The sequence below is a fragment of the Chrysemys picta genome, chromosome 19 (assembly GCF_011386835.1).
Source record: "Chrysemys picta bellii isolate R12L10 chromosome 19, ASM1138683v2, whole genome shotgun sequence".
Taxonomy (NCBI): domain Eukaryota; kingdom Metazoa; phylum Chordata; order Testudines; family Emydidae; genus Chrysemys; species Chrysemys picta.
The window spans coordinates 11,870,384-11,888,586 of record NC_088809.1 but is presented as its reverse complement, the minus strand read 5'-3'; the positions used below and the strand labels follow the sequence as shown (position 1 = coordinate 11,888,586).

Genomic DNA, 18,203 nt, shown 5'->3' with positions numbered 1-18,203 from the left:
TAAGGGTGAGATTTTTCTCTCCCTTGTGCAGCTCTTTGACTATGCTCATAGCTATAGCCATGAATTTTTTTTTTATTTTTATTTTTTTTACTCCCTTCCCAAAGATGAACAGAATGGGTATTGAAATAACCATTATGCCTAGATACCTCCGGATAACATGAAAGGAACCGGTGAGTAAACTGGGAATCAGAGCTGCTTGATAAAAGGATAAGTACAAGATGTGTTCTTCCTCCAGTGAGCTTCAGTATATATGAATGTTACAATGATAATTGCCTATTATCAAGAGGAGAGTGTGAACGGGTTAGGGGGGGTTGTTAAACTCTCCCCCACCAAGAGAAAAAGTCCTTAGAATATAATAGGGTGAAACCAGGAAGGTTCTATGGGAACTACTGTAAAATCTTGTGGAAATTAATATTACCTGGCTCTTATACATTGGTATTCATCCTTAGATATCCAAGTGCTTTAGTAAGGAGGAAAGTATCATCATACCCATTTTACAGATGGAGAAACTGAGGCATGAGGTGGTGAAACAACTTGCCCAAGTTCACCCAGAAAACCAGTGACAAAGCTGGGAATAGAATCCCTGGTCTCTTGAGATCCAGTCTGTAGCCATTGGACAACCCTGCCTCCAGAACAGAGAATGAATCATGAGAACCCTCCTCTTGAATTCTTTAGCATGGGTTAGAAATTGACACAGTATGAATGGTGGATGTTTGTAACTTGCAAATGATCACCAAACCAAGAACTGTTTGCTAAAGACATTCTTCAAATTTGAATGCACTGAAGAATTTCATCAGGTATTTGGGGATCACTTACAGACTGCAAAAACAAAGGTGAAATTCATTGAATGAATAATCCCCTCTGAGCTAATGTCGTACGTTCACAATTCATCTGGGGGATGATTTTCAAAACCATTGACTCTCAGTAGGACTTGGGTGCTTTGGAAATCTCAGCCACCCACAACTCTTTGCAGCACATCAATTTTCAAAGACTAAAATAGGCTAATGTATAAAATACCAGGAAGGTCAGACCAACTGATTGTTCCTTTGGCACCCATTCTTTCCCTCCTGTAATCAGGCCTGTTAAATATTAACTAGCCATCTCTGATTTTCTTAAATGACTCTGCATGTACTTATTATGATCCGTTCTGTTACCGATCTTTCCCAACATACCATTTTATTACGGACACACAACCCAGCTCCGGAAGGAAGGCTTCCTAGCAACGCTTTTAGGCACTAAAACAATGTTTTGGAAAATCAGGCTGCCTTCACAGAAAATAACATTGGGAAGCTGTCAAGCTTTGCCAGGTGGAAAGAATAGATGCCTTGGGTTCCTTAAGTGAAATCAAGGCGCTCTGCCATTTATCTTTGTCGTCCTCTTTTAATGGAAAAGTCAGAAAGGGCTTGATAAAGCAGAACTAATGGTAGTAATATTGGAAGTTATGGTATCCAGGTTATGCTTCATCACAACGGGGAAGGGAAACTGGAGTTCTTCCTTACTGAAAGATGAGGCAATGAGAGATATCAGGCTGGATGACTGTAAGAGCAAACAAACCTGTACATTGCTCCAGAGGTTTGGGTCCCTGATTATTATTTTTGTTTAAATTGGTTTAGGGATGGATTGATCCCGCTGGATTTTCTATACGTCAGTATAATTTAGATCTGTCATCAATGTCTCTTTATTTTTTATTTTTTAAACAGTGTTGCCAACCCTCTGGATTTCATAGTGAGGCTCTCAGTACTTGGTTTTTTGTTTATGACCCCAGCTTGGGCTTTCTTGCTTTGAAAATTTCAGCTTTCATTTAAAAAAAACAACCACCACCCAGATATTTGTAACCTTCTTGGAAGGGTCAAAAACCAAGTAAGTGTAATATCTGGGTTTAAAAATCCTGGGATTTAAAACAAACAAACAAAAACCTTTTTTGGGGGGAAGCAGGTGTCCTCATTCATGAATTTTTGAAGGCTTAGGTTTGGTGTTTATACCAAAGTTTATACCAAAGTTATACCACAGGCAGAGAATAGACAAGACTGAGGTGCATTTGTAAACCATGTGGAGGACAACTACAATCCTGATTAAAATAGATGGATTCTGCAGCAAACTCACATGGCAACAAAGGAATTCAAGCAACAAGTGATGATTCACAAGGCCCCACTTAGATCCTTTGATTTCATTATTCCAACTCTGCCTTCACCCATTTCTATTACATTTCCAGTCCCCATCTCCCCCCGCCGCAGCAGCTGCCAGAGCTGGATGAGTACCTGTACCATTCTCTCTTGCATACAACATCCACCTTGAGAAGGCTTCAAGACTGATTGTATTAGTGATCAACATAACCCTGCTCCTGTTCTTATTGAAGTCCGTGGGCACTTTGCCATCTAATTCAGTGGGAACAGAATTGTACTGCATACACGTATTCCGTTAGGCCAGGGTCTAAAAGTCCTGTTTATCTCTCTTTGTTAGATTGCAACATGGGTCAGAGGCAGCATCCTTCCGCTCAAAGCACAGGGAGAACTCCTTGGTGAGGATGTGGATAAAGAACACTGAACTGGTTCAAGATTGAACCTACTCCAGCTCTTGCGCCTGAAAATGATCATTGACATTGAATTCAACGGCAGTTAATGGGGCATTTTCCATGGGGAAGGACAGCTGGATTGCCCCATTAATGGGAGATTGCATTTCTCCACTGAGGCACTAGTGAGTAGAATTCACTGGCCTTTGTGATGCAGGAGGATAGACAAGGTGAGCATGAGGGTCCCTTGTGGCTTTAAATATTGACTTTTTTGTTTGTTTGTTTGTTTTTTAAACCAGAGGCCCTGATTCTCAAGGCTGGCTGTACAGTGTTTGGTGTGAAATATGGTGGGCATTTTACACCATGCTTCCTGCTCTACAGCTCTGGGGCTGCTTGACTCTAGGCATAAGTTAGTGCGGCCTCAGAACTTGCGGTTGCCCGAGGCCTTTCTAGATACTGGAAATGGCCAGAGCTAGTAACAACCTGGCCATGCCTCTGGCCTCCCCCAGACACTCCCTCCCAGAGTATTTGTGCTGTAGCATCCGCCGTAGCTGGTTTGGTGTGTAAGGTCTTTAGGTCAATTCCTCTAACTGTTTTACCCTCTGTTGTTCACCAGCCCCATCTCTCTGGCTTATTTTTCGTTCCCTTTCCATTGGCAGAGCAGCTACTCTTCTCTGGGACCCTGGGCAAAGCTTTGTTCTAAGTATTATTTTCAGCTTTTCAATGTCCTGTTACATGGTCATGGGTGACTTATAAATACAAAACTTCTCTTGAGTGATTTAACACTGTTGTTGCCTAAAGCTGCTCCCTCTGGGTCTGATTCTTGGGTGCGCTATGACCCCTTTTGCCGCTCCATGGGTACAAAGGACCATGAGTTGGCCACTAGAGAATTTCTCTTTCCAAGTAAGATTGGGTTGTGCTGCACTTTCTAGTGGGCAACTGACGTGCTACAATTGGCTGAGAGCAACCCAGTGAGCAGGGGATTCGCATCTGGCCCTAGACAGGAGTAGTGGGGCCTTGAGCAGCAGCCTCCAGGTCCCCTCACTTACCAGGCTCCTTTTCAGGCCTAAGGGTTACTTCAGGACCCAGCAAAAACTGCTCCTCTTCCTGCTGAGAGCCACCACTCCCTCAGGGCCATGCCCTGATGCAGGAGGAGGGAGCGTGGACCAATGTGACTGTGGGGCGGGGACTGACCTAGGAGCCTGTCTGAGGGAGGCGAGCCCTCTGAGCTGAGATAATGACGTGGGGGAGGGGGGTAGTTGTGGAGGGATGGAGCTACAGGAAGAGGAGCTGTTTTTTGTCATCTTGCCCTGGTCCCAGTAAATTCTGGCAACAGCCCTGCTTGGATCCATCTGAACGCAAGCCTGGATCCCATGGTCGCTGTCACAACTCACAGCTCCTACCCTTTGCTGTGTGTCATGCTATTTGCTTAAGGCTTCGACGACCGTTCTCGACTACAGGGAAAGGTGGATTCCAAAGCTTCTCAGTGGATTCCAAAGCCATTTAGTCATAGGCCAAACTTGGCCCTGGTGTCAGTAGGCACCATGGCAAAGAAGTCAGGCTTCAGCTGAGTCCAGTTTTATAAAAGAATCACTTCACTGGCTACTGAAATGCACCCACAAAACCCTAGGCAATGTGTATGTTGGCTCTCATGAGCTGAAGATGGTTGGGTGACCTCCAGGCAGAGAGAATTTGAATCCTGCTGGAATTGGTCTTTCGTCTAAACTTAATGGGTAGCATCCTTCCCTTTGAGTTACCTGGCTCTCGGAGGTGCTGTGGTTGTAGATCTTCTCTGGAAGACAGCCCTGCCAACCGCACAAACCTTTTCTGCGGGTGTAAGAGTGGAAACCCTTCCTTAAGCAGGGTTCAATTAATACTTGTGACATTAGAAAACTCTGTATGAATATGGAACATGGTCTGCGGGAGAAGCTAAACAGGAGCCTACTCAACCTATTGAGGAGAGGGCCCTTTGGGTCACCAGTTTGGAGGCATGTGCTTCCAGTTCCATTTTCTCTCTCTCTCTCTCTCTCATATGCCCTTGGGATGTGGAAGTGGCTTTAAAGACAACTATCTGACCCAAGGCAAAGTCTTCCAAGATTGGCTTCATTTTTTTGATTACAGCATTAATTGGCCGTAACTCTCCTGTTCAGCTCTGTGGCTCATCTCTTATCTTGTTAATAACATGTGGTGGAAAAGCTGTATGCATCCTTTATTGAAAGGATTTATTTAGTTGTGATCTCTGGAGCTCACCCTGGCATTCAAACAGACCGCTATTGAACCAAAGGAAGCTTTGAAGACTTGGTCATGTTGTCGCAGGCTGGTGGACATTTGCTTCATCCTTGAGTAGTTAATGGAACACAACTTAATTTTTTCCTCTCAGGGTCTGCAGTTAACCTGACTGTACAGGCACTCACATTGGTGAGGCTTTTGACAATCCACTGCGTCTAGCACACTGCAGGATAGTTGTGAAGTATGAATGTGTTACAAAAAACTGACATTTTTGGGTTTGTGTGTGAACAGCAGAAGCCAAATTTATACTATTCCTCATCCAGGACTACTTAGGTATCATCAAAGGGCTTATTCCTTCCTAGTTCCTCTTTAAGTAATGCCATAAAAATCCAGCACCTTATTTTATCAAGCATCTATCCCATGCTGATAGGACCCAAGGGTGGGGAAAAATGAAAGTCACTAGCACTCCAAAATACAGCGTTTATGCACAGTAGTGATGCATGCGGTGGGATTTCCAAATGGGGGAATCTTACTAACAAACAAAGGGTGAGTTTCCTATGGCCTTGTCTACATTCAAAGCTGCACCAGTTTAGTTAAAGTTCTGTTTCTAAAGCAATATGGACAAACTGATACAAAACCCTGTGTGGATACTTTCTGATTTTGATTTTATTTAACTTTTGGTTTTGCTGGTGGGTGCCCCAACCCGGCTCCGGTCCTTCCCCAAAGCCCTGCCCTCACTCTGCCCCCATCCCCTTAGGTCCTCTCCCCTGAGCATCTCCTGTCCACTGCTCACTCCTTTCTGCCTCCTCCTGCCTTGAAGGCGAGGGGTGGGTGTGTGTGTTGGCGGGGGCTCAGCCTTCCCTCAAAACTGGCAATTTTCTGCATATTTATACACTTCTTTCATATTCTGTTATTGAATGTCTATCATTGGCACCTTAACAATGTAAGGTTAAAATAGTATTTAAATATATCATTACATTATCATGAATAGATAAAATTATTAAAATAGTAATTAAATATATCATTACATTATCATGAATTACAGTATATTAAAATCATTACACTCAGCTACAAGCTGTCTTCACTAACATTGCATTCGCTCTGGGCTTCGCTCCTGCTTAGGGCCTGTTTGGGAGCTGAGGGCCACTGATGGCTGTGGGAAGAAGTGGATGGGAGGGACAAGCAGTGGAGAGTCTTTCTCCTCTCCTTTCCTCTCGCTCTCCCTCCCCCATTCCCTTTCTCTTGTTTCTTCTCTAAGTCCTTGCTCCCCTTCCTGATGTTTCCCCCTTTTTTCTTCCCACCCATGTCCCATCTCTCTCTGCTCCCTACCTCCTGGGGGCTCTGGCTAGTGGCTGCTCCCACCCACATACTCAAAGTGGCAGAGGAGGTTCCCCCTCCTTGGGTGGGAAGGTTACCTAGTGGTTAAGGCACAGGGCTCAGGTGTTCTGGGTTTGATGCTCTGCTACTGACTCCCTGCTTAGCCTTGAGAAAGTTACTTCACCTCTGTGCGCCCTAGATCCCACCTGCCAACTGGGGCCAATACTGACCCTGCCTCCTAGGCTAAATCCATTCATAGCTGTGTGAGGATGGTGGAAATGGAGATGCCAATGTGGGTGGATTTGGGCTGAATTTCACCACAGCCTGAGTGAGAGCCAGCTCCGCACAGGGGGCAATGGGGGAGAGAGGGGCTCAGGCCAATTCTGCACCGAGGAGGGTCGGGGCTTCTGCCCTGCTGCTTCTGCCACGAGGGTGGCTGGGGCTCCTGAGCCAGGGACTTCAGCCCCACATCTTCTGCCATGGTCCAGGGCTCTTCTCTCTCTCCCCCACCCCACGTTGCTCCTGCTGGGCTCTGGGGCTTCTTCCTCTCCTCCCACCCACCCCCAGCGTTGCTCCTGCCGGGCTCCGAGGCTTCTCCTCTTTTCTCTCCCCCCGCCCCCCCACCGTGGTTCCTGCTGAGCACTATTTTTTTTCCCTGTGGATGCTCCAACCCTGGAGCACCCATGGAGTCGGCGCCTATGGCCAGAAGACTTTCCAAACAACTTGCCTGCTTTGGGACTGCCTGTGCCTTTATGTGGTGAGCTCTCTAGGGCAAAGGCTCACCATGTTGACTCTCATTCGATTTGCGATCCACTCCAACTCCCAGATCCTCTTCAGCAGGACTACCGCCTTGCCAGTGATTCCTCACTTTGTAATTGTGCTTTTGATTTTTTTCCCTTCCTAAGCGTAGTAGCATTTATAGTTATTGAATTTCATCTTGTTGATTTCAGAGCAATTCTCCCATTGCTCAGTCATGTTGAACTCTAATCCTGTTCTCCAAAGTGGTTGCAGCCCCTCTCAGCTTGCTGTTGCCCGCAAATTTTATAAGCGTGCTCTTGACTCCATTATCCAAGTCAATAATGAAACTATTGAATAGTATCGGACCCAGGACTGGCCCCCTGCAAAGCCCCACTAGAAACACCATCCCAGTTTGACAGTGAACTATTAATGATTATGCTTTGAGTACAGTCTTTCAACCAGTTATGCACCCACCTTATAGTAATTTCATCTAGAACACATTCCCCTGGTTTGCTTATGAGAACGTCATGGGGGACTGCTAAAAGCCTTAATAAAATCAAGATACATCACATCATCTGCTTCTCCCCTATCCATTAGGCCAGTATGCTAGCAAGAAAATATCAAGGTACACATCAAGATGCAGTGTTTACTGGGCTACCCATTCTGTTCCAGAAACCACTGGGAGTTATAGTGGATTAAGGGCAGATCTTACAGGTGGGAGTGGGGCACACATAGGATACACCTGCTCCCTCACAGCTGCAGGAGAAGAGATAGGAGCTGCAAGATTTCAAGCGCTGGCTGCAGGCACCTCATCTTCTTGGATCCATAGAGCAATCCTTTACCTGTCACTAAGCCTGCTTCCAGCTCTGGACCTACATCCTTTCCTAATCCACATTAAGTAGGAGTTCTCCCAGTTGTTGAGGGGGTCCCCTTTTTTACTCAAAAATATCCAACCCCATATCACACCCATAAAAAGCATAATGGGGGCAAAAACATGCACTTTCCTCTTTCTGTGTGTGGCAGACATCGCAAGCAGAGGAAAATGCATGATTTTTTCATTCTGCTCTGTAGCGGTGTGATGGTCACTGAGTGTGTGTGTGTGTGTGTCGTACATATAAATAAGATCAGCTGGTGGTGTGTGTGTGTTAAAGAGAGCTTAATTCCTTTTGTTTGCCTGATAACTCTGGCATAATTTTCCTTTGCATGGGCACTAGCTGCCTTTGGAGATCCATATAACCTGAAGACTTTCCATTAAAAAGTGATCAAAGAGGCAATTAGAGGATCTGGCTTATTGCTTTTGTTATATCCTTAACTCCTCCAAAATGCTGCCTCCTCCTTGCTTTGTCACTTCCTCTCAGGGTAGGTTTTTTTTTTTTGTATGCTGCAGCTGAATGAGCTTTAGCCTTGTTCTATTTTTGTTGCTCATAAATACTTGGGCCAAATCCTGCCGTCCTTACTAGGCCAAAACTCTCACTGGAATCAGAGGGACAGGGGTTAGCCCATGTGGTCTTTTATTTTCTTCAGCAGCTGATCAGTCAGAGCTTCCCGGTTCTCTCTTCTGGCAATTGACGTCAGATTGGAGGAAACTGGCTGAGTCTCTCTCTATTGGTATTCAAATGGGGACTTGTGTTGTCTTCCCAGCGTAATAGAGTGGCAGTTAGGGTTCCTTGCTGGGACTTGGGAACTGTCAGCTGTATCATCACCTAGGGACAGCTAGTGATGCGTGTGAATTCAGGAGCGGGGGAAAATATAGCGGTGGCGAGGGGAGGTTTATGGGGGACGGCGCGCTGGAGGGGAGAGCTTGGTCAAACGGAAAGACATTTCAGCCCTAAACAAACCAAAATGTGAAAGTTCCCATTTCTTGAATGCTCCTCTTCTGAGGCTCTGCAATAGATACTCGGGTACATGATCCTTCCCTAAATCATCGTGAGGAATAGCACTGTTAATTCAGAAAGCTTTTTTAAAAGGACCACAAACCACTGGCTAGCTGCTTCCTGTCATTTCTGGGCTATCATTTTGTTGGTAATGAAGAAAAATTACTCGAGGATGCGGAGCTCTGCATCGGCTCTTCCATCACATCTACTGCCCAGCCACTCCGGGGAGGAGGAGTTGGTGGTGGGGCGGGGGGGAGCGTAAGGGATTCAAATCCCAGTGCGGCATGGAGTGACTTTTGGGGTGTGGGAGGGGAGGAATTGCTAATTTCTGACGGGAGTGGGTGGGATGGGGATCGTCGCAGATCTGCTGAATTCCTTAGGGGAGGAATCAGATCTGCTTTACGGAGAGGCAGGGGCGAAACCCGTTTGCGGACCTAATCCAAAATAGGGAGAAAGATCACCGTGTCTCGGGGCTCTACAGGTCTCTACCCTTGGGAGAGCCTCTTAAAAGTCTCTCCTGGTGAGGAAGTCTCCTGCTCTGGGTTTCAGCATGAGACCCTGGCATGATCTCCTTTGGAGGGAGGGCTGGGCCCGGGAGACAGTGTCGCTGCCGCATGCTTCCAAACGTTGTCCTTAGCCATTGCCTTTCCCCCGGCTGAGGGGCGCTCCTGAGATTCCCCTCCCCTGGAGAGGGGAGGCTGGGGTGGGAGAGGGAGTTGTAGGTATTTGTCTCTCAGGACACAGTTCTTGATCATCTTGATTTGGAGAGAGCGACACAGCGTCCCCTCATCCCAAACTGTCCCAGCCGCTGGGCGAGGGCAGCGCCTGCTGCTAACCTCTCCCTCCGGGGGCAGGAATTGTCCGCTGCGCCTTTAACGGGCGTCGTTACACCGGCGGCGGAGCTGCAGGAAGCTCGTGGTGCCCTGGCGGCTGCTCCCCTCCGGCTCCCGGCGCTGCAGCCTGAACCCCGGGAGAGGTGCCGCTAGAGGCAGCCGAAGGAAACAAATGTGGCCAAGGAGCGCAAGACGCCTCGTCTCCCTGTGCGCTAGGAGAGCTCCGGCGGCGAGCCGCTAGGGCGCAGCGGGCGTGGAGAGCGGCGGCCTCGGGCAGGTGCGGGACTCGGGGTACTCCGCGGCAGGAACCGAGGCGCCCGGGGAGATGGCGAAAGCCTCACGCCCAGGTGAGCTGCCCGGGGGGCGGGTTCGGCCGAGCGGGGAGGCGCAGCTCAGGCAGGTGGGGGGCAAGGAAACACCAAACTCCGGGAATGTCTGGCTGCAGCGGGAGGCTCCAGCGCCGGGGCGCTCTGTGCGCCCGAGCGCATGGGGTCCTTGCCCCACTGCGGCGCAGCGTGCGCGGTCTGCATGCTGGGGTCCCCCCAGCCGCGTGGGGAGGGCACTAGGGGCCGGGGTCTGTGACTCGGGGGCAGCGCTCCTGCTCGGACTGGCGCTTGTGGCTGGGGATGGTTTGGGTACATGCCTCCATGGTGCGAGCTCCTTGTTAGTTCGCCAGATGGTGGGCTCGCTTGAGGGGGGCTTGTGTTTTTCTCCTCTGCAGCGGGCGTTTGAATGGATCGCATTTCTCCCGGCTGTGGGGTGGGTGGGGGCAGCTGCGTGTCCAGTTCCTCCATTGCACGTCTCCAAATTGCGGTGCTCGGCCATTTGGTTCCCAGCCGTGGTTTTGCTGGAGTCAAGGCTCCAGGCACAGTTTTTTATTGCACGACTGGCTCCCTTTGTAGCACGCACTCCCCCGCCCCCCCTCCGGTTTTGCCTTGTCATATTGCCCCACTAAGACAAAAATCTCTTGCAAGCCACGCAGTGTTAACTTGCATGGTTTCTGGTAGCGTGCACCTTCTCCTGGGATCTAGCCAGCCATTACTTCCACATGCAGCTAGACTGATCATCCTCTCGTATACATAGAGCTATGAAGCCCTTTTCCAAGGTGCAAAGACAAACACAAACTTTTCCATGAATGGAAACGCCGCTTAATTTGCTCCTCTTTTTCCCAGCTAAGTTTATTTAGGCTCCCAGGAGGCTGTTTCCTTTTGATCGGTGCCTGTAGTATTTAGCTGAAAGCATCGCATGTGGTTTTCATTCATCTTTACACTTCATTGTTGAAAATCTTGAGCACGGCTTCTTTTTTTTGGGGGGGGGGGGGAAATCTGAGAGCGAGTGCAAGAACCAACAGCTATATCGCTTGAGACCCTATTTTTATTGTAGACCGGCTTCCTAAATGATTTCTGCTCCACCATGACTTCCTTTATTTTATACCCCCTCACTGAAAAGGGGGAAAGAGTGAACGAACTAGAAAGTAGAAGCAGCTTTTTGAAATGGGTTTTTAAGAGATCTGGAGGGAAACCCTGCTTTCTGAGAATAATACCACTTGATACAGTTTTATCATCAGTGAAACTGGTGCTTCTCCCCAAGTAGACTTACAAAGCTAACCCATTTGTTCAGAAAAGGCACTTGCAGGACAAAGTGCTGATTCCTTATCTGCCAAGAGGCAAAGGGATGGGACGGGTGTTGTGTGTTTTTTGGTTTTTGTCCATCTTGTAAATTTCATTTTTCTTCTCCCACCCTCCCATTGGATTTGATTACCCGTCTAATAGGTTTAGAAACATGCATGTACCACTAGATTGTGTTGCAGGGAGGGACTTAGGAATGCTCCACTAGGTATCAGCTGCTGAAAATGAGTTGAGAAAGATAACTGAATTGAGAAAAGGCAGGTGGTGCAATGCACTTGATCATATGTATGGGCGAGTGATGCTGCCTTCTAGTGGTTTGCCAGCGGAGACAATAAGGAACCTATTAGGGCTACCAGGAAAAGTAGATTTCTTCTAGCTCCTGTGGAGAGGCCTGTGTGTTTGGAGGCAAAAGGTCTGACTTCACTTGGACTAAAAACTTGGCTTGCAGCAATGTCTGTGTGTGCCAGACTTGTCTGGTATTTGTGACCACTGTTGTCTGCAGATGGATTCGCTACAGAGGGGAGGACACTTTTCTCCATCTCCGACTGAAAAGGGACACTGTCGTGTTGATAAACACAAGCAAATGTCTTTAGCTTGGAGGAGACACATCACATTGGGCAGATGCAAACTGATGGCAGCCCTTGAGAAATGGTGCCCTTGAAACAGAGAACAGTAATAATCAACCAAAAGCAAACCTGCTATTAAACAAAACAAACTTTTTAAACCCAAAGGAGATAATTGTTTAAAAGAGTGGGAAAAAATCCAATTGACCTTCTCGTACATTGATTTGCATTTCTTTCTCCTTGCACAATGAAAATCGGGAAAGTCTTTCACTGGTGTTTGGGCTGCATGCACTGCAGGGATTTGCTTATTTGTTTAAACTCAGCTAGGTTTGCACAGCATTTTAAAAGATTATAAATGAAGGATATGTTTTTATTGATCTTAGAGTTTAAACAAAATATAACTTTTATGCCAGATTTAAGAGGCCGGTGCCCCCCTTTTTTTATTTTAAAGAGGCATTTAAAAATGAATAACCTATCCATAGGGACTGCTCCTCTCACAGGTAGCTCTGGAACAATGGAAATGAGCTACATTTTTAGAAATCTTACTGAGCCTATCGGTATGAACTGGAATTATGCAAATGTACCAAAATGTGTGTGTGACTTGCTTGTACTTCACCTGCATGGCAATCGCTGTTTCCTGGTGTCAAGCCATCTCAGATCTGAGACTTCATTGCAAACACATGGGAAATGACCTTTCCAAGGCCACTGCTTTCAATTCCTAGCATGGTAGGGGTTCAGGTCCACCCACTCATGCATTTGATCAGAATATCAACTTACATGTGAGATCATGACGGGAGGGAGAATGCGTTTTGGAGGGGCAGACTCAGTCTGTTGCTTGCCTAGGCTTCATCAGTAAAAGGTGAGATTTGATTTTTGTTTTTAATTGATCTGGCGTTCTGAGCTAGGGGTGGGTCCTTCAGATACTGAGCAATTGGAGTAAGGCCCTAATCCTGCAAATACTCAGGCATATGTCTCCACTGGGGCATGTGCTTAAGCATGTGCAGATTGGAGCCTATGATTTTCAGGCTGAGGGCCTGTGACTGCAGATAGCCCAACAGCAATCGCGGCATACTACCTGTTGTCTTCCCTTTCTACATCACTTTACAACATGCTGCAGTGACTCCGATGTTAGTGCCTACCCAGAAAGCCAAATACTTTGTTGTGAATGCTGGATACTTTAGAGATGGCGCAGACAGCCCATCCACAGTAGCTGCTGAATATTCTCTAACCTTTTCATATCGTGTGGATTTGGGGAGAGAGTCGGAGGAGGCGGTGGTGCTGGCTGAGAAGATGGTGAACTTAATTCTACTGTTGGGGAGTCACTGTCTAAGGATTCAAGAAGTAGATCTAGGACATATTCCACATTTGAAAGAAACCATGGAAAAGTTCAGTCTGTGATTTACAGCTTAGATTGTTGTCTCTCTACTCCCGCCCACCCCCGTGCCGCTAGTCAGTGACACCATAGGGTGCAAGAGCAAAAATGTCAATTGTTGCTTAAAATAGTAACTCAAAGGCAGATGTGGCTATTTTTGTTTTCTATACTTGTTCAGCAAATGTATGCTGGCCTGTTTACACCATCTGCTGCAAAATTGCCAGTTGAAGGAAGTATGGTAGATAACCAGGGACGTGTCATTGTTGAAATGCTATTAGAGGGAAAACATTGGGCCCAATGGGAAAAGACTGTCATAGCCCAAAATACTGAGACTGGTGGTGAGGAACAGCTGCATCTTGCACTCTTTTGAGCCCTAGGTAGTGTTTTGTCACCATCCCTCTATATCCGTGGTTCTCAACCAGGGGTACATCAATTCATCTAGATATTTGCTTAGTGTTACGACAGGCTACATAAAGAACACTGGCAAAATCCGTACAAACTCAAATTTCATATAGACGTTGACTTGTTTTGTTCTGCTCTATATACTGAAATATAAGTACAATATTTTATATTCTCATTGGTTTATTTCATAATGACATGGTAAAAATGAGAGAGCACGCAATTTTTCAGTAATCGCGTGCTGTGACACTTGTATGTTATGTCTGATTTTCATAAGTAAGTAGTTTTTTAGGTGAGGTGGAACTTGGGGGTATGCAAGACAAATCAGACTCCTGAAAGGGGTCCAGTAGTCTGGAAAGGTTGAGAGCCACTGCTTTACATGGTAGCCCTTCTGGCTGAGTCTGACCATCTTAATTTGTCTTATGCTCTCTACTGCCTTTGTAAGAGCCAACCATACTCTTGGCTTCAGCAGCAGTGTGCTCCCCTGGTTCTCATCTTAGATGACTTTCTTCAGATACTGCTGCTGCTCCTCCTCCTCTTCAGTTCCCCTTCCCAATCTGATGGCTGTCAAGGCTTGGTCCTTGATTTTTCTTAATCTGCTCCCTTGGCTTCAACTTCTACTTCTGTCCAGAAGATGGTTCCAAAGTCAACTCCTGTCCCTGACATCTCCTCCTATGTCTCTATCCCCTGATGTCTCCGTTGCATGTCCCAAGGCTTTTTTGAGCTCAGTCTTTCAAAAATGGGACTCATTACCTTTGCCATAACCACCTCCCCTCTGGTTTTCTCTCTCTCATTGCTGACAACTCTGCTAGTCTTCTGGACTTGGTGTCCTCTTCGACTCTTCCCTTCTTCTCCCACCTCCCCCAATATCCAGTCTCTCTCTCCAAACACTACCTCAGCATCCCCCAAACCCACGCTTCTGTCTTTACACCACCCCTCACCCCCCTTGTATGGACCGTGACCATCTCTTGGCTGGATTACTGTAACTTCCTTCCCAGTTTTCCCTATCTGCCATGGCTATGGTTCACATCCTTTTCTGTCACTGTGGCCATGTCATGTCCTCCTCTAATCACCTCCCTGAATTTGTCAGTCACTGTGTTGCATACAGGCTCCTTGTCCTAACTTTTAAATCCTTTCGAGATATTGCACAATGGATCCTTTCTGGCTTCCTCCCCTTTCCCCATTCAGCCTTGCCTCACTGCTTCTTTTGTCTCTTTCATACTCTTGGCTTCTTGTCCTTCATTCTGTTGCCTGCTATGCTAGGAACATTCTCCCACCTCTTGTCTGCCAAGCTCCCACTCCCTCTTGTCCTCTTTAAATTCCTTCTTTGTAAACCCCTACTTCCAGGAGATGCTTCTTTCCTTTTGTCCTCCCTTTTATGAACCACTGATGTTTGACTTGCCCCCCACCCCTCAACCTGCAAATCACTGCCCGTGGGCACACCTCTGATTTCAGTGAGGTGTAGCAATTGGCTTCTGTGCAGTGTATTGCAAGATTGGGACCTTGGACTGTAGGGTTAGAGAGCTGTGCTGACTTACATCAGCTGAGGGACTGGCTTGCAAGAGGTATTTTATACAGTGCCTCGTATGATGGGGTCCTAGTGCATGATCGGCGATCCTGGGTGCTACTGAAATAATATGTTCCGTGTCCCTCCTGAAGAGATCGCTCTGTTTGCGAAGTGCCGCGCAAATTTACAGTGCAACATGTACCAATAATGCCCATTGGAAATGAATTCCTCTTGTCACCTAGTCCTCAAAGTAAATGAGGCTATTAGTTAGCACTGTTATGGCACAAAACACGGAGAGATGATGTATGACTAGGCAGTCGATGACTAATAAAGTAGGGGAAGAATCTGATGCAAATTTAAAGCCACCTAGTATAATAGACTGATCCATTGATTTTTTTTTTCCTTCCTGTGATGCTCAGTGGATGGTTAGTTAGTCATCACTTTATGATGATGTCTTCATATGCAGTAATCTCAGGCGTTGACAGACATCCCAATTTGACCAGTTAAGAGGTAAGAGAGTGCAAGAGGTAAGCCCTGTCCCATTTTAGAGGGGCAGTTGAAATGCAGGCTTGCCTACAGGAGCGCATGTGGGTGAGAGGGCCAGGAATTGAACCCAGGAGTCCTAGTGCCCCATCCCCTGCTCTAACCGATCACGCTCTGTTACCATAAGGAGAAGCCCCAGCAACTCAAGCCAGATGCTGCCTTGGAGTAATGACTAATATTTTTTAATGGGTCATGTGAATTTCGTACTTGACCACAGAGTCAGATCCTCGAGCCACTGCCCAAGCTTCCCCATGCTTGTGGACTGAAATCCTGATCCGTCTGTCCCTCCCAAAGGAAGCAAGGAGATAATTCGGTCACCGGGTCCATTTTAATCTTTGGCTTCTATCTGCAGAGACTGCCACCAAGATAACCAGTTGTGATTGCTTTTTGTGATGTGGGCATCTGTCTGGTGGGAACTCATTTTGAAGCAATCTGTTTTTCATTCCTAACTCCAGAAGCCTGGGAACGAGTCATTACTAGTAGATGACCCCCTTGATGAGAAGCAGAAGAGAGTAAACGACGGTTTTGAACCAAATCTGTTCTTCAGTTAATTTTCTCTTGCTCATGTAGTGTACCAAGTCCAGCTGCTCAGTACCACTCGCTGTTCTTTCCAGGTTGATCCTGCTCTCAATGGCAAATCTCCACTGACTTCAGAAGTGGGGGAATCAAGTCTGTGATGGGATCGATGGGTCCCACTCTGAACCAGGGCAGGGAACAGAGCAGTACTGGGCGAGGGAGGTGCTGCCCCGCAAGGCATGCCCCCAGTGGAGGAACAGATTAAAAAGAAGCTGGTAGCCCAGGAGAAAGGCCAGTGAGCTGCATGTGGCACCAGGAAGCCAGGCTGAGAGCTATGCCAGGAAGGGCAACAGCTTTGTGAAGGCTGCTCTAGTAGCAAGGACTTGTATCCTCCCCCCTGCCTCCCAGCCACCTTTGGGAGTTGAATCTAAGACAGTAACTGCTCCCCAAACTGAGGCACTTCAGACTGGTGGGAAGTGATCCAGGGGAAACGTAACTTGGATGGATGCTGTGATATATGCCTCAGGCCTGGGGTTGGGACCCGGTGGAGTGGGTGGTCCCTGGTTCCCCTACCTTGCCTCCCTGCTTCTTTGTAGTGACCAGTCTCTGGGGGAGCAATCGGAGCATGAGGGGATGATTTGAGGCCACAGCCAGGGCCCCCTATGGGATGACTAGGCCAGCCAGTCACCAGACTTTCCCGCTACAAAGCCCTAGTCAAGGATATTGTCCGTCACTGTGGAACCTTAATCTTGAGCACAGCAGAGCAGAAAGCAACTGCTGTTGGAACTGTTTTTTATCTAGCCCAGGGATGGCCAACCTGAGCCTGAGAAGGAGCCAGAATTTACCAATGTACATTGCCAAAGAGCCACAGTAATACCTCAGCCGTCCCCACACACACACTGCTCCCAGCACCTCCTGCCCGCCAATCAGCACCTCCCTCTCTCTCACCACACCTCCCGATCAACTGTTTCGTGGCATGCAGGAGGCTCTTGGGGGGGGGGGGGAGAGAGGGGTGAGGACATAGCAGACTCAGGGGAGGGGGCGGGAAGGGGTGGAGTGGGGCAGGGCCTGGGGCAGAGCCAGGAGTTGAGCAGTGAGCACCCCCCGGCACACTGGAAAGTTGGTGCCTGTAGTTCCAGCACCGGAGTCGGTGCCTATACAAGGAGCTGCATATTAACCTCTGAAGAGCCGCATGTGGCTCTGGAGCCACAGGTTGGCCACCCCTGAGCCAGTTGGATCAGACTTTCCAAAGAGCTCCTGGCCAGACTTTCAGGTGCTCAGCATTCAGCACCCCAGAGATGCGGCCAGATTTTTCCAGAGAGCTCAGCTCCCAATGAAACCCTGAAATAAAGGCCAGATTTTCAGAAGCACTTAGAACTCAGTAGTTCCCACTGTGATACTCAACGCCAGACTTTCTTGCCCAACGTGCTGGAGTCTCTTGAAAGTCTGGCTGCTTACTCTGGAGCCTAAATATAGGAGCTGTGCTCTTTAGAAAATTCTGGTCCTGAAGACTATTCCCTCCCCTTCTCTCACTAACGTAACTGTAGAATGGTTTATGACTTCAGTTCAGTCCTCCCTCTGGGGCTGAGAGCTGCAACCAGTGGAAGGTCTGCGGCTGGCTTAGTAAAGATGAGCTATGCCTGTCCCCTGCTTGGTGCACAGAGCACCTCAGCTGATTTATTGCTTAGCAGCTAAAAACTGAATCAAATGTCTCTGAGCTGTACAAGACCTTGAGGGTATTTTTGACAGCAAATAAAACTGTTTGTTCAATGTATCTTATAATTAGTTCCCTCGTGCTCTTCGCAGTGTAGTAGATCTTTAATTACTTAAAAGGAAAAGCTGCCGATACAATATTAAAAACATATTGCAGTGTGTCTGAGCAACCCACAATATACTTTTGTGGTAGCTTAAGCGCAGCCCTGTGCTAGATGAAGTTCACGGGAATACTTGGGCCCTCTGAGCTGATATGCCTTCACTAGAAATGCGCAGGGGTACAGGTGCGGCATTACAGCTGTGCCACTGTAGTGCTTCAGTGTAGACACTTACTGTAGCGATGGGTTGGGTTCTCCTGTCGCTGTAGTTAATCCACCTCCCAGAGAGGTGGTAGCTAGGTCAGTGGAAGAATTCTTCTGGTGACCTAGCTGCGTCTACACCAGTGGTTAGGCTTGACTAAGT

General features: G+C 47.6%; 1 protein-coding gene across 6 annotated transcripts in view; it reads left to right on the top strand.

Moving 5' to 3' along the window:
* Positions 1-9,063: 9,063 nt before the first annotated feature.
* The window catches only part of PITPNM3 (PITPNM family member 3), a 357,167-nt gene continuing 348,027 nt past the window's right edge, over positions 9,064-18,203 (top strand). For 3 of the 6 annotated variants that reach the window (XM_065573372.1, XM_065573369.1, XM_065573367.1), the window contains exon 1: positions 9,064-9,847. In XM_065573372.1, the coding sequence (XP_065429444.1) occupies positions 9,826-9,847 (22 nt within the window). In that variant the 5' untranslated portion in view covers positions 9,064-9,825. The remainder of the gene's footprint in view (positions 9,848-18,203) is intronic. The other 3 variants (XM_065573370.1, XM_065573371.1, XM_065573366.1) reach the window with 1 other exon arrangement.